General features: G+C 45.1%; 1 protein-coding gene and 1 long non-coding RNA gene across 5 annotated transcripts; one reads left to right on the forward strand and one right to left on the reverse strand.

The window, feature by feature from the left end:
* Window positions 1–2,155: 2,155 nt before the first annotated feature.
* Window positions 2,156–13,051, reverse strand: NDUFS8 (NADH:ubiquinone oxidoreductase core subunit S8). Of its 4 annotated transcripts, none has more exons than XM_053287269.1 (7): window positions 12,915–13,051; window positions 11,747–11,810; window positions 8,027–8,089; window positions 7,491–7,580; window positions 6,082–6,254; window positions 5,068–5,196; window positions 2,156–4,881 (listed from the first exon to the last, which is right to left on the reverse strand). In XM_053287269.1, the coding sequence occupies exons 2-7, from the start codon at window positions 11,784–11,786 to the stop codon at window positions 4,750–4,752; spliced, it is 627 nt and encodes a 208-aa protein (XP_053143244.1). In that variant the 5' UTR covers window positions 11,787–11,810; window positions 12,915–13,051; the 3' UTR covers window positions 2,156–4,749. The 4 variants fall into 4 exon arrangements, with proteins under 4 accessions (XP_053143244.1, XP_053143243.1, XP_053143242.1 ...); XM_053287268.1 differs by lacking the exon at window positions 12,915–13,051 and adding an exon at window positions 12,583–12,709; XM_053287267.1 differs by lacking the exon at window positions 12,915–13,051 and adding an exon at window positions 12,499–12,681.
* A 31-nt stretch (window positions 13,052–13,082) lies between these two features.
* LOC128341143 (uncharacterized) lies at window positions 13,083–14,241 on the forward strand. Its single transcript, XR_008314229.1, has 2 exons — window positions 13,083–13,196; window positions 13,302–14,241. It is a non-coding gene; the product is annotated as an uncharacterized LOC128341143 (long non-coding RNA).

The following is a 14,241-nucleotide window of genomic DNA, read 5'->3' on the forward strand; positions in this document are numbered from 1 at the left end:
ACAGAATGGAGGCTCATTTAACCCCTTCGGATGAGTTGCACGCACAGCCCTGACCCGATGTGTGCTTAGGCGGAAGCAAATCCCGCTTCATTCAATGCGGCTCGCTCTCAAAGAAGTTGTGAGCAGGATTGCAGCCCTCAGGAGCTTTCTTTGGCTGCACATGCGGTACTAAAAAAGGCGTCGTTGTTACAGCATAAGAAAGTACCGGTGGTGGCGGCGGCGGTGCTAAGGATGCTATCCAGCCCATGGGGTATATGGGCATACCCTGTGATGCCCACCCTTTGCCGGCCGGCTTGGGGAGTCTCAAGTTCTGTGAACGGTAATGGCGTAGGCGGCCGGAATTTGTAGTATGCGCCTTGGACAGGAGCAAGAGTGCCCGTGGGCCTAGGTGTGGTATCGAGTGAGGCCTAAGTTCTCTCCGGTCCCCAGAGCTGCTGCTGCTGCTGCTGCTGCAGTGTTATGGCCTGATTCCCCGCTCAATCAACTCGGAAGTGACACCCAAAAAGGCGGGGGGGGGGAGCGGCCCTTGTACAGCTACTGTGACGCTACTAGTTCATTCATGGGTTCGACTTGTGCCACACACCAAAAAAGTTGAAACCCCCCACCTTTCCTCTGATATAGACACTTTCTTGATCTGGTCCCAGTCTGCCTCTTAAAACCCACTGTCTGAATCCAAGCATTGTGTTCTTTAGACTACCAGCATCTGTAGTCATAGAATTTCAGTGTAAGAAGGGACCTTGGAAGTTTTCTAATCCAACCTCCTCAGAATAGGAAACTGTATTGATCTATTTTTTCTGCTTAGGCTTTACATAAGTCTCTTCCACTCCTTATTTTTCCATGACATAGTCTCTGCTTTAAAATAGCAAAAAACAAACCCCCTTTGTAAATTATATTTTGTGTAAAGGTAAAGCGTGCCGTCAAGTTGATTTTGACTCCTGGCACCCAGAAAGCCCTGCTGTTATTTTTGGTAGAATACAGGAGGGGTTTACCGTTGCCTCCTCCCACACAGTATGAGATTATGCCTTTCAGCATCTTCCTATATTGCTGCTGCCTGATATAGTGTACCAGTTCCTATTTCAAAATGTCAATCAGAATGATGTAATCATGTGGAGAACATAATGAGGCTGATGTTTAAAGACCCTAATTCCACACTATTTGTGGCCTATAATAGATGGTCCATAGCTACAGTCAAAACCCTGACATTTGGCAAGCATAGGTTCCTCCCATCTCAAGATCACTTTATATTATTACATGGGAGAAACAATTCAGTAGTACCTGACTTTCAAAACACACATTTATCTCTTGTATATGCTATGGTTTAGTATTTGCATGTTAGAATCATAACATTGCAGCCTTCAGTCAGAAACAGCTTGTAATGAACAGTATGGCACATGTTCCAAAAGGGGATGTGGCCCATGTATACAGACATCTAAAGAAACAACCACCAATTGTTATGAGCATTGGAAGTCACCTTGAGGAGGTTTATTGTGGAATCAAAAGGCAGGGCATACATATTTTGTTAAAATATATATATCCATCATGTATACTTTGGTATAAGGATGTTCTGCCTTATACAAGGTCAAGCCATCAGTCCATGTCACCCAGTACTGCTAGTCCTGTCCTTTGCATGCTGCAGTTTCCCAAGGTATCAGAAGAGGCCTTTCCCAGCCTTAGCACTTGAGATTGTTTAACTGGAATTGCCAGCCATTTAACTCAAGACCTATATGCTTAACACCATGATAGGGTATCCATCTCTCAGGTAATTTACCACCCTAACATATCATGCCTTAAGTACAACTTAGTTTTGTACCTTTTATTTTATTGTTAGTTAACTGTATGGAATTTGAAAATCTGAGGTTTGTCCAGATGGATAGGAAGTGCCTGCCCTGGTGCTATGTTGAAGTGAACTGCATACTTATCTTGGCTTAATGAAAAACAGTGAAATTCTGTTTCGGCCATGAATTCATAAGGTGCTCTTGCGGGGGAAATGCTGACAGGTTTTACAGGACTTCTGAGATAGTATGTGAAGTGCTCTGCACATGGTAAAAACTGTTTTTCCAGTTGGTGAGTTATACCATTTTCTTGTTGTTTGTGCTTTTCCTCCTAAAAGTTAAGAACACACTCAGAGAGAGAGAAAGGGTAACCACAAGATGCAGAAGAGGATAACGTTCCTTTATTTTTGATAGATTAGAACAAATGTTGGTAAGTGTGGCTTTTTCTCTCTTGCATGCCAAGCTGCACCTGCAAAAATCTATTTAAAAAAATACAGGCACCCTGCTTTCCTTTGCATCCAGTCACCCTTAAGAGGAGAAATACTGGCCTATGTACAAAAACAAATATTGAAGTAGGTCTAACAATGCATTTTGAGATTTGAAAATGTTAATGACCGCTATCCTAAATAAATTATTAGAATGGCAAGTAGTGTTAATTTGGGCACTTGTAGCATTTGTTATTAGAGAGAACACTAGCTATAGCGTTAAAGCTAGCATTGGAAGGCCCTGGGGCTACTGCTGTAGTTGCTGGCAGTCCATCCAGTGCTAGGCTGGCCTTGGAACTAATATTGTGAATCCCAGTCAAGTCATTTTTCATGCTCAGAATTATTCCAACCCAGAAATGGCAGAAGCTGAAACCTCTGGACAAACTTTATTCACAGAAGCTCTTCTACACCATAGGAAATACATCCCTCCCCCCACCCCCCGGCCAGGAATTGTAAGCATCATGTTGTCCATTAACTAGGGTGCTCACATCTGATGCTGCTGCCTGTGGATAGGGAAAGTGCTATCTCTGAGTTCTTAGTAAAAGCTTTTATGAACATGTATTGCCCACTCCCAAAGTTGTGTATCCTCCCTCTTCACTGTATGCATGTTAATTAAAGACCAGGTAGTTTGGACTTCACCCTGCATACAGCTTAGACTATATTAGAAGCTACAGTACATGGCCATCTTGATTTAAACAGCTACATGGCTAGAAACTCGTTTGTCTTGGAGCCCTGCTCAGCAGCAGCTACACAATCTTTAAGTTTATTTTCTCCAGCAGAAAAACATTGAATGGACTCTTGACTTCCTTCCCACCCCCAATCTTTGGTAGGTTCAGTTATACTGATTCATTCTCACTAAAAATATATCAGATGGGGGAGGGGATACATGGGTAAGGACAGCTAATGTTCAGAAGAATTTCCATGTTTCTGGAGGTACACAACCAGCACACTGCAATCTGTCCCTCCTGAGCTGGACTGTGGAGACGACTATCATAATTCAACACATCCTCAGTGACATTCAGTTCCTCCCTTTCCATAGTAGCTCCTTTCAGCTGTCAAATCTATTTCACCGAAAGCTTTCTGTTGTTTACAGGAGAGGGTGTGCCTGCTCCCAAGAAAGAGAAAGAGCAAATGCTTAGGGGAAGAATTTGAGTTTTGCAGACTATTATGAAGTTGTAAGGGAATAGGTCACACAAATGTCTTATGAGTTAGAATTTATTGAGCAATCTATAGAAGCAATAATGGTGATCCTATTAACATTCTATCTATGATAGTGCATCAGCAGGCCCTTGCATTGTGAGGAGATCCCCCTCATAAATGTATCTTGATCTTGCTGATAGAAAGATTTGATGTTTTTGTTTGCCTTGTACCCACTATTCTTTCATTCAGACCTTTCCTATATCCACCCCCAGTAAACATCTTGTTTTCAAAGTGTAAGTGGCTTTATCAGTGCTAACTGATAATCAGAGTAAGAAATTGAGTCCTACTGTTTCATAGAGCAAGTGTCACTTAACATATTCCTAGCAGCTCTGTGAACCAGTTTGTAGCAGGCTCTCCATTAAAACAGAAAGAGCAGCTGCTTTGACTCTTAAACTGAGAACAGAATGCTGCAAATGAGACAAACTCATGCTGGTCATTTTGGATTTGTCTTTAACAGCTAGAGTGCCCTTTGTTTCTTGAAGGCTGCTTAATCCATCAGAATTCAGAAAGAGTACAACCCACTCCTGAGAAGCCTGCTGGAGCCCCTTCAGTCCAAGTACAACATAGCACATCAACATGAAGAAAAGGAAAGCCAACCCTATGAATCAAGAGCTGGGCTACATAACATTGATCAGAGTACACTACCTCCAAAAAGGCAGACAAGATCTCACTAGGACTGAATAAAATATCTGAAAGGGGTCAAGGAGCAAGTACTGATTTCCCAAATGAATATTTTTTAATATGCTGAATGCAAGACCCTCCTGAACCCATTAAGGTTGACACAAATGTCCCGACAAGATGCTCACTGCAGAGGATACCTGCTAATTCCCAAGGATCCCATCTTTTTACCAGAGCAACCTTTTTCTATTCTCTTGAAAACCAATTCAAACATTCAGAACACACTTGTGCTACTTGTCTCCTGAAGCAATCAGAATGCAAGTGGAGAGAGAGGAGATGCAGAAGAACGGAGTTGGATTCCCCTCTGTCTGTCTCTCCCCTGACCTGCCATACATCACCTCTTCCTAGCCAATATCCTTACAGTGCCCCTTAAGTTCCCCCCAGGTACAGTAACTGGAACTCTCAAATTGAAAAGAAAAAGGTGGTGGGCCTCACAGGCTGGGCTGAGGGAGAAAACAAGGATGACTGTGCATTCTATCTATTTCCAACAGGCTTGGCTATAAGCCTTCCTCAAGACACAGGGACACAGACAATGGGTGCATGCCCTTTATTGCAGGCTTGGCTTCGGCTGAACTGGCTGGTTAGGATGTGTGATGGTTGAGGTAAGTACACCATCATCGGTACAAGTAGTCAGCCTGTATGTTAGCAGCGATCTCTGCTTCCCACTTGTCACCATTGTTAAGCAGCTTCTCCTTGTTGTACAGAAGCTCCTCATGTGTCTCAGTAGAGAATTCAAAGTTGGGGCCCTGTGGAACACCAAGCAGAGAAGGTAGTCATATCAGATTTCACACACAAAGAGGACCCTTCCCACACTAAGCTATGGGTATCGCTTGCTGGCTCTCGCTCTCCTCCCCCCACCCATTAGCTCCACCTTCCAGATACAAACACAGAGTGGGCAAATGAGACAACACCAACCACCCCAGCCCCTTCACCTCCACAATGGCATCAACGGGACAGGCTTCCTGGCAGAATCCACAGTAGATGCACTTGGTCATGTCAATGTCATAGCGAGTCGTTCTGCGGCTGCCATCAGCACGGGGCTCCGCCTCAATGGTGATTGCCTGTGTGGGAGCAATAGACATAACTCAGTAGCAGGGGATATTCCCAAGTCCCCACACCTGAGGAAAGTCCCCACAACAGAGGCTGAAATGGAAGAGCACTAATAAATGTATCCACATTTAAAGTGCAAACCATGTCAGTTGTAATCAGGAGGGCTGTGGAGCAGTGTTCCCTCTAACAGCGATTCCCAGATGTTGTTCACTACAACTCCCAGCATCCCCAGCTGCAATGGCCTTTGGCTGGGGATTGGTGTTGTAGTCAGCAACACCTGGGAATCCATTAGTGGGAACACTGCTGGGGAGCCAAAAACACAGCTGGAAATGTGATGGACACAGATCTGCAGAAACTAGAAGGAGATGTAAACATGCTACACAAGAGAAGGGACATAATTAACAGAACTCTGGTAGCAAAGAGGAGCAGCTGTTCAAACACACACACCAGTACCTATGGGATAGTGTCGACATCCCTTTCAAATGTAACCACATTCTCTATATGAGCTGTGCAAATGCCTCCCAGATTATCTGTAAACTCTAAGAGTTTACAGATAATCTGGGAGGCATTTGCACAACTCATATAGAGAATGTGGTTACATTTGAAAGGGATGTCGACACTATCCCATAGGTACTGGTGTGTGTGTTTGAACAGCTGCTCCTCTTTGCTACCAGAGTTCTGTTAATTATGTCCCTTCTCTTGTGTAGCATGTGTACATCTCCTTCTAGCTTCTGCAGATCTGTGTCCATCAGGTAGAAGTTGTAGGCGTATAACTTCTACCTGAAATAGGCAGCCATTAACCAAAAGTGAGATATTTTTGCACGAAATTCCTGCATTATACGATGAAATTCCTACCATGAAGGTATCTTGAAAGGGCGGAAGAATAGGGGCCTCACCTGGGCAGGGCAAACGGCCTCACACAGCTTGCAAGCAATGCATCTCTCCTCTCCAGAAGGGTACCTGCGCAGGGCATGTTCCCCACGGAAGCGTGGGCTGAGGGGGCCCTTCTCAAAGGGATAGTTGATAGTGGCAGGTTCCCTAAACAGGTAGCTCAAGGTCATTGCCAAGCCTGAGGGGAAAGGCAAAAAAATTTAAACATTAAATTAAAACTAAACAATCCAGTCTCTTTCCAAAGTTCAGGTTGAGTTAACAACAGAAAAGACATTTTAAGATAACCAGTTAATATCCAAATAAAGTTGCTAGAACCTGAAAGATGTTAACATCTCAACCATTTACAGCAGCAGTACAATTTGCCACTTGCCGGCTCAGGGAGCAATTATCACCAAGTAACAAGCTCAATGGCAAACAACATCTGCGCTCACCTGCTTCTTGCCAGCCACCAGTGCAGGCAGAGGCATGGAAGACACACAATGGAGCACTATAGAAGATGCCCTCATAACTCAATCTGTTCCCCATCTCCCAAGTGTAAAAGGTCAAAAGAGGCAGCGTTCAAGAGCACAGACAAAGAGACCACAGCATAGCACCACATGGCAACTGCTGGGGCAAAAACTAGAAGGACAGCCCCAAGTACAGCTACTACAGCTGCAGTGACACGGCACTATGGCAGTACCCTTTGGGGCTTTAAAGGGTTGGGCCAGGCTCCTAGAATACTGCTACAGTAGTGTAAGCCACAGCAGTAGCAGTCTCCCTGTATAATTATTTCCAAACCTGCTCTGCCACCTTATTCTCCAGGCCTTGGTGTTTCTGACAGTTTTTCAGTTGCCGTCAGCCATGACAAGGATGCAGTTCGTATCCCACCACCATCATGATTCAGGACAAGGTTGCTGGGGGAGGAATGGGCAGAAGGAGACTGCCAGCTTTTGCTTGGTAATCCATTCTAACACACAGTGCTCAACCACTGGTACAGCAGAACTGCCAGAGCCCCAGGAACACACAAGAGCCCCAATTCCGGGCTTGGCAATGATGTGCCAAGATTGGGCATGTCGTGCAAACCCACCAAACACAGTATATCATGTCGTATTTGCCGCACAGAACCAGACATCTGTCCTTCATTTCAAATCTAAATTACAGATATCTGGTTTCGTGCCACAAGTAGGGCAGGGTAGGCAGAGATCGGTGGGTTCACACAGCATGCCCAGTCTTAGCATATTGTTAAGACTGGAAGTCCACTCTCCCATGTGCTTGGGGCTCCGACAGCTTTGCCACTGCTGGTTCGGAGGATGTGAATCCTCCACATGACTGCATGCTCCTCATTCTTCTCCTCGTGCCCATTCAGGCCATCCATCCAATACCACACAGCCTCGCTCTTCTCCACTCATCATCCTGATCCCACAACTGCCCTCACCTCGGACGAGCTCTGTCCACAGGAGTGTCTGTGCAGCCTTGTCAGTCATAGATTTCATATCAGTTTTCTCTTCCTTTAAATTCACATATTCTGTAATCAAAGAAAACAAGAAGTGAGCTGTTGCTGCTCTGAAGACTAGCAACATGGGACCACTCCTATATTATTATTTTTTAAACCTACTGCAAAAGCAGTGCAGTCTTGGTCTTGCCAATATTCATTCCTGGAAACAGGAGCGTCTCTCAGAAAGTTTATGCCCAGGAGCACTAGCACTGGTGAGCATTTCCCCTGTGTGTACCATTCCCAGGGGAATCTATGAGTCTTGCCATAGGACTCAAGCCCCAATGGGCTATACACACACAGCATCACGCACAGAGTGGGCATCCAGACTGAATTCTGTGCAAGGAACAGCTTTTGCATCTGTAGAGTAAAAGAGGACCAGAAGAGAGAAACAATCCTCTACGCAAGCAGCAGCTACATTCCCAGGGAGATCCTTCTGTGCTACTCAGCAGTGCAGGTGGACTGAATTATGTACTTACTGTAGGAAGCTCTTGGAGCTGTGCAGCTGAGGTGTCGGGCAAAGCTCAGGCACACTGGAGTCCCTAAGGAACAGCAGAAAAGTCAGACATCATGTCAAATAGGAGGAGACATGTTAGACTCCAAGTAAAACAGTTTATACAGGAATTGTCCAACCCATGGTTCTGGCATAGCTTCACTGAGTCCCACCAGGGTCCTTTCTAAAGGATCACTCCCAAACAATTAGCATGAGAATCTACTGCACAGCACCAAATTGTTCACCAGAAACTTTACAAAGTGATTGAACAACACAGAGCCAAGAGATTTTTCAGATGGTGACTTTACTTTGGGAGCATGTGTGTGTGTGTGTTCACATATTGGCCAGATTTACCCTGAAGTCCATGTGATATTTCAGAGAGCACTTCACACGTGATTCGGGGTTTCCCCTCCATATTTGAACCAAGCCCAATTTATGTCCAGGGCAAAAAAAAAAAAAATCCTCTTTTTGAATGTGAGTATCCGCTATGCCCCGAACTTGCAGTAAAGCCTCACGGTAAATCCGCGGTAAAGCCTGCTGTCTGAAAAGCCTCCAGGTAACAATGAGTCTGTATCAGACTTGTATCAAACAGCATTCAAGGATACATCTACCAATCTAGACTTTCTCTTGTGGATAAAGAGCAGCTGGCTGAAGTCAAGTCTGTACAAATCTATTTGCATGCATGCAAAAGGGAAAGTGCTTTGTGGGGTATATCCACACTGTGCCACAATGGAAGACACTGTGCGAAAACAAAAAAGCTCAACTTCAGCTTCCTGACCCAACTGCAACAATATAAAAATCTAATTTTAAAGCCTGCAAATTAGATGGGATGTAACATAGTGATGGAGATCCTAGCAGAGTCCACTGTAGTATGTGGTGGTAGATTGTCAAGCAAAGCTCATTGGAGAGAGGAGTAAAGAGGGACCAATGGAAAGTGATTAGCAATAGTCAGGATACACAAAAGGAAGTATTTCTTCATGCAATGCATAATTAACTAATTTATGAAGTTCATTAAAAGATTTACTAGCTTAGATATATTTTTTTAAGAAGCAAATAAATTCTTGGTGGATGGGTCTACCAAAGGCTATTTGCTAGGACTACTAAATTGAGCTTCCATATTTAGGGGCAGTATACTTCTAAATACCAAGTGCTGGACAAACAGGGGAAGAATGCTTCCTTCATGCTTTTCTTATGGCCTTCCTGGAGGCATCTGGTTGGCCACTGTTGGAAACAGGATGTTAGACTAGACAGACAGTCTGATCCAGCAGGGTTCTCTTCTTACTTTCAAAAAGAGAGGTGATGTGTATCTCTGAAGTTACAGTTCAAAAAGTACTATGGCCTGACCTGACCTATCCTCTCTCTGCTGCCCAGCCTTATCTTCCCTTATTGAGAAGTACAGTTCTTCACGAGTGCTGAACCAAGCCCACACTTAACACTTAGCAACAATGTAGGTAGGTAGGTAGAAAGAACCTCCAATCAGCTTGTACAGCCCACTTCTCCACATCTACGAAGCAGCACAGATGGAGGTTCCAACCCTGAATTTCTATACGGAGCCATGGAATCTGAGGACCCTATCTCATCCCCCATACCATTCCATTCCATGGCATCCACACAACCAGTTCCCAATACTGTAAATCCATACTCTTGGGATTCAGGTGTATACTGTGAAATGAAAGCCATGAAATCACTTTTTCAGAAAGTCCAGAGAGTTCTACTACAAGCACATCCAAAGCTAAGCTCTGCTTTTTATATGAGTGGTATGGTCAGCATCACAAAGTTCACCAGCATTTTAGGACAGAGGCTACATCAGATGGGTACTGGGAAATTATTAAAAATCTTCAGCTTCAAATTTCTGCCTTGGCTAAGAATTCCCCACCATGTATCCTCCAAGCTTTTCTATCACAACAGTTAACTGGAAGGACTTTCCTAAGAGAGCACTTCAAACAAACAAAGATACAAAGTAAGAGATTCAAAATTCAACAAGTCTAACTTTATCACCCACTAGCAGGTTTTCACTCATTTTTCTCTCCTAGGACACTGACAGCATCATATATAGTGCTATATAAGCTTGCTATCTGAACACACACATATATATTCACTCCCTCTTGGATTCCAACCTTCATCACACAAAGGAAGAAACACAGGGAAGCACTAAGCTTGCAGAGGAGAGAGCTGCCCTGCTAATACTCAATTCTAATAATCAATATAAAAGACAGAATGGAAAATAGATCATTTCTGTATTGCACTGATGCAGCTGCTAACAATGAGTTGGTACTAGGCATTCTGACCTGATGGAAGGAAACACTGCCCAGCTGGGCCTCTCTGTGTAGGCTCCATGAGGAATTCATGCCTTTTCCGACAACTGCTCACAAAAGGAGCTCCTCACAACTGCAGAGCTACTGATTATAGAGTTCACTCAGTATTACAGTGCTATATACTGTGAACAAGCCAACCACTCAGAATGAGGTAGTCTTGTTGACTTCCCACAAGCAGAAACATATGATTCTGTGCGTATGTGTTTAATACCTTTGTGGCTCGGGGTGTGTGTGTGTGTGTGTGTGTGTGGACTATAAGAAGGTTGTTGTACAAAGTGCTTTACAATTCTTTTTTATTCATGCCACAAAATTAATCACTTCTCCAAAACAGCACAACAAGCTTGGTGGCTCATTAGGGGCTTGAACCTGAATCTCTCTCATCGAAACTCAAAACTCTGCCCACAGTATCACAATTATGATCTATACCAGTGATCTTCACTATTTTTCAGGGGCCACTCTAGAAGAAGGAAAGAAGGAAACTTCAATGTGAGAGTCATTTCCCACTGTGCTGACATCCACACAATGCTTTGCTTTGTTCAGTGCTGGGAGGACCTCTTAAGAGAGATTGAGCCTTATCTTAAGAGCTCTAGGAGGAAACTGCTGGGAAGGGTGGCACTTCCCAGCAGTGTTCCCTCTAACAGGAATTCCCAGATGTTGTTGACTACAACTCCCATAATCCCCAAGCAAAAGCCTTTGTAGCTAAGGATTCTGGGAGTTGTAGTCAACAACATCTGGGAATCCCTGTTACGAGGGAACACTGCTTCCCCAGCACTCTGTGCACACCTTTGAAGATGGTGCAGGGGCTCAAGAGGGTCCCAGGTCCCTTAAAAGAGCCCACAGCACTGGGGAAAGTGCAGCACTGCACAGGAAGAATAATAGTCGCTACATGGTGCCAGGAAGACTGTGCAGAGTATTCAGCTTTGACCTAAGCTTTACACAGGCCCAATAAACAATTAGTCAAGGATCTGCACAGGGTTGGTGAGGCCATCACTGTCTCAACACAGGAAGCTGCCATATACTGAGTCAGACCATTGGTCCATCTAGCTCAGTATTGTCTTCACAGACTGGCAGCGGCTTCTCCAAGGTTGCAGGCAGGAATCTCTCTCAGCCCCGCTATCTTGGAGAAGCCAGGGAGGGAACTTGGAACCTTCTGCTCTTCCCACAGCAGCTCCATCCCCTGAGGGGAATATCTTACAGGTCTCCTAGGCCTTACTATGAAGAACACTGATTTAGATTGTGCCATCAGCATAAACTGTGCTTTAAGAGCGTTAACCCCGATAAACCTCAGCAACCGAGATCAGTATTATTACCATTTACAGATGGAAAATAAATCTGATTGGCAGTGACTTCCCATAGCCACCATACTAAAGTAGCTCTCGACTGCAGCCTACCTGTTTGGGAAGCTCGGCGCATTATCCAGAGCACAGGCATTTTCAACTTGAACTGAGGATTCCTCTGCAAAGTGGGTAAGAGAGGAAAGAAACAAAAATATGCATATATAAATTACAAGTAGTTACCCGAATTAGATCCGTTAGCAAAATCCCAGGAGTACTGTAAAACTTCCTATTATGACCAATGAAAACCTCATAAAATGATAAGGATGCTTTAGTGTTCACTAGAATTGTTCTTCAGGCTGGAGATTAACCAAAAAGCAGGGCGGGGGGAGTGTGTGTTTTTTGGCACATTGAACAAGTTACATCTACAGTTTGTAAGTTTTGCGTTAGAGCAGGAAAGCAGTTATGCAGACTAGGACTAGAATCCTATACCCTGGGCACAGGCGAAGTGTGCCGTCAAGTCGATTTTGACTCCTGGAGCCCACAGAGCCCTGTGTTTTTTTCCTTTGGTTTACCATTGCCTCCTCCCGCGCAGTATGAGCGGATGTCTTTCAGTATCTTCCTATATCGCTGCTGCCCGATATAGTACCAGTGGGGATTCGAACAGGCAACCCTTCTGTTTGTTAGCCAGACATTTCCCCGCTGCACCCCTTAAGGTTGGCATAATAGTTGGCACCATTTAATACAGCGAGACTTACTTCTGAGTAGACATGCTAAGAATAGCTTTCAGAGCTCACATTCTTATTCCCTCCCCGCTGGGCCGCCTTACTCAGTCTCCTCATACCGCAGCAGTCAATTCGAACGCTTACTGTATTCCGAACGCTGCTCACACTCAGGCAACCCAAAGACACAGCACGAGACGAAAAGCTACATAGCACAGAGATAGAACTCACAGGGGACCTCCTGGTCTTCCACCTATTGGGCGGGGCTAACCCGGCCCGGTCACAGCACAGGACAGAGATAGTGCGCGTGCGCATCCATAGGCACCGCCTACTCGCCCGCAAAAGCTTGCCAGGAGCATGCGCCGTCACCACCCAGATATTATTGCTCATGCGCAACAGGGTGCCCTTTGCATGCTCCTGTGAAGGTCCCAGCACCCAGCTATTACTAAAGCTTCTACCCCCCTCCCCTCGGCTCTGGGGGAAATCGTCAGGAACATGGGGGAGAAACCGGAGCGCGCCCAGTCTAACATCGCGGAGAGTCCAGAAGGGCACAAAGGACTCACCCGCGAAAGCGGCGGCGACAGCAGACTGAGAACAGCACGCTCTGCTCCCGAGCGGCTGTAGAGGGAGTAACAACTGGGGCCAATCGCTACTTGACTGAACACTCATTGGCTGAAGGTGCCCAGCGAGAGGCGGGACCTTTTCTCTGCTTGGATAGAGCGATAGGAAACAGTGGGCGGTTAGGGCGAGGGCTGGGTGCGGATGATATTCCGGACAACATTCGGTGTGATTGGCTGCGAACAAACTTGAAGTTTACGTGGATTGGCGGAGATAATGTAATGACGGTTCGTAGAATGCTGTGGATATGTTGCAGTCTTTCTCCTTTCTGCTGCTTTGGAAGTCTGACATAAGTTACAGTGCGGTGTTCTGTTTGACATGTATCCTTGTAGATTCTGACAGCGGCAGACCATCGCAGTGAGACACACAGGAAAGCTGGGCCGTTTTAGTTTGTGAGCCATTTTATTTAATTATTTATATCTATGTAAACTGCTTTGGTAACTTTTGTTGAAAAGCGGTATATAAGTAGTCATTGTAGTGTAGCAGCAGTAGTATTGATGTGAATAATTACTTCATTTCAACAAATATTTGTCTTATGAAAGACTGACTTCCATGTTTGAATGGCTGTGGATCTAACCTCCAAAAACATTCATATACTTTCAGTGCAATCCTTTTCAGTGGGATCAGATATATTCAGCTAGGAGTCATTAAGTGTGATGATGCTAGTATCGGGGATCAGCATCATCATGGGTAAGTGATGAGCCCCTAATACCTGCTACCAACTCCTGACCTGCCACGGTGCAGCTGTGATCAGCACCACCTGCCTGCTTTCTGTGGGCGATTAGGCCCCATCCAAACCCACCCCTTCCTTGGAACAAGTAGACAAGTGAGTGGTGATAGGAGCTAAAGCAGTTGCCACTCACTTGGTAGTGGTTGCTGGTAGCCATTACTCCCTGTTCTCTGAGTGAACAATCTGCAACAGTGATGATCAACAGCTGCTGCTACCACCTGCACCTGATTAGATGCAGAAAAGGATGCACAGTTGCTGCTACCACATGTAGCAATTCAGAAATCATTGTGCCCAGAGCCCCCCAAAACCTAGAGCTGTCTGATCTATGTGCACATCAATTGGCCCTGAAAACTAGGTAAAGTGAGAGGGGGGACCAGAAGTTAAAAGATGAGCATTCTCCTTACTCCAGAACCACTTTGTCATGTAAAACAGGACTTGACAAATGCCAGGGGCCAGGGAGCCTATTCAGGGGCCAGGGAGCCTAACCATGGCGCCCATTCAACGGTGGAGTTATTTAATAAAATCTTTATTTGTCCCAAGCA

This window comes from Hemicordylus capensis, chromosome 1 (genome assembly GCF_027244095.1).
Source record: "Hemicordylus capensis ecotype Gifberg chromosome 1, rHemCap1.1.pri, whole genome shotgun sequence".
In the NCBI taxonomy this organism is placed as follows: Eukaryota; Metazoa; Chordata; class Lepidosauria; order Squamata; family Cordylidae; genus Hemicordylus; species Hemicordylus capensis.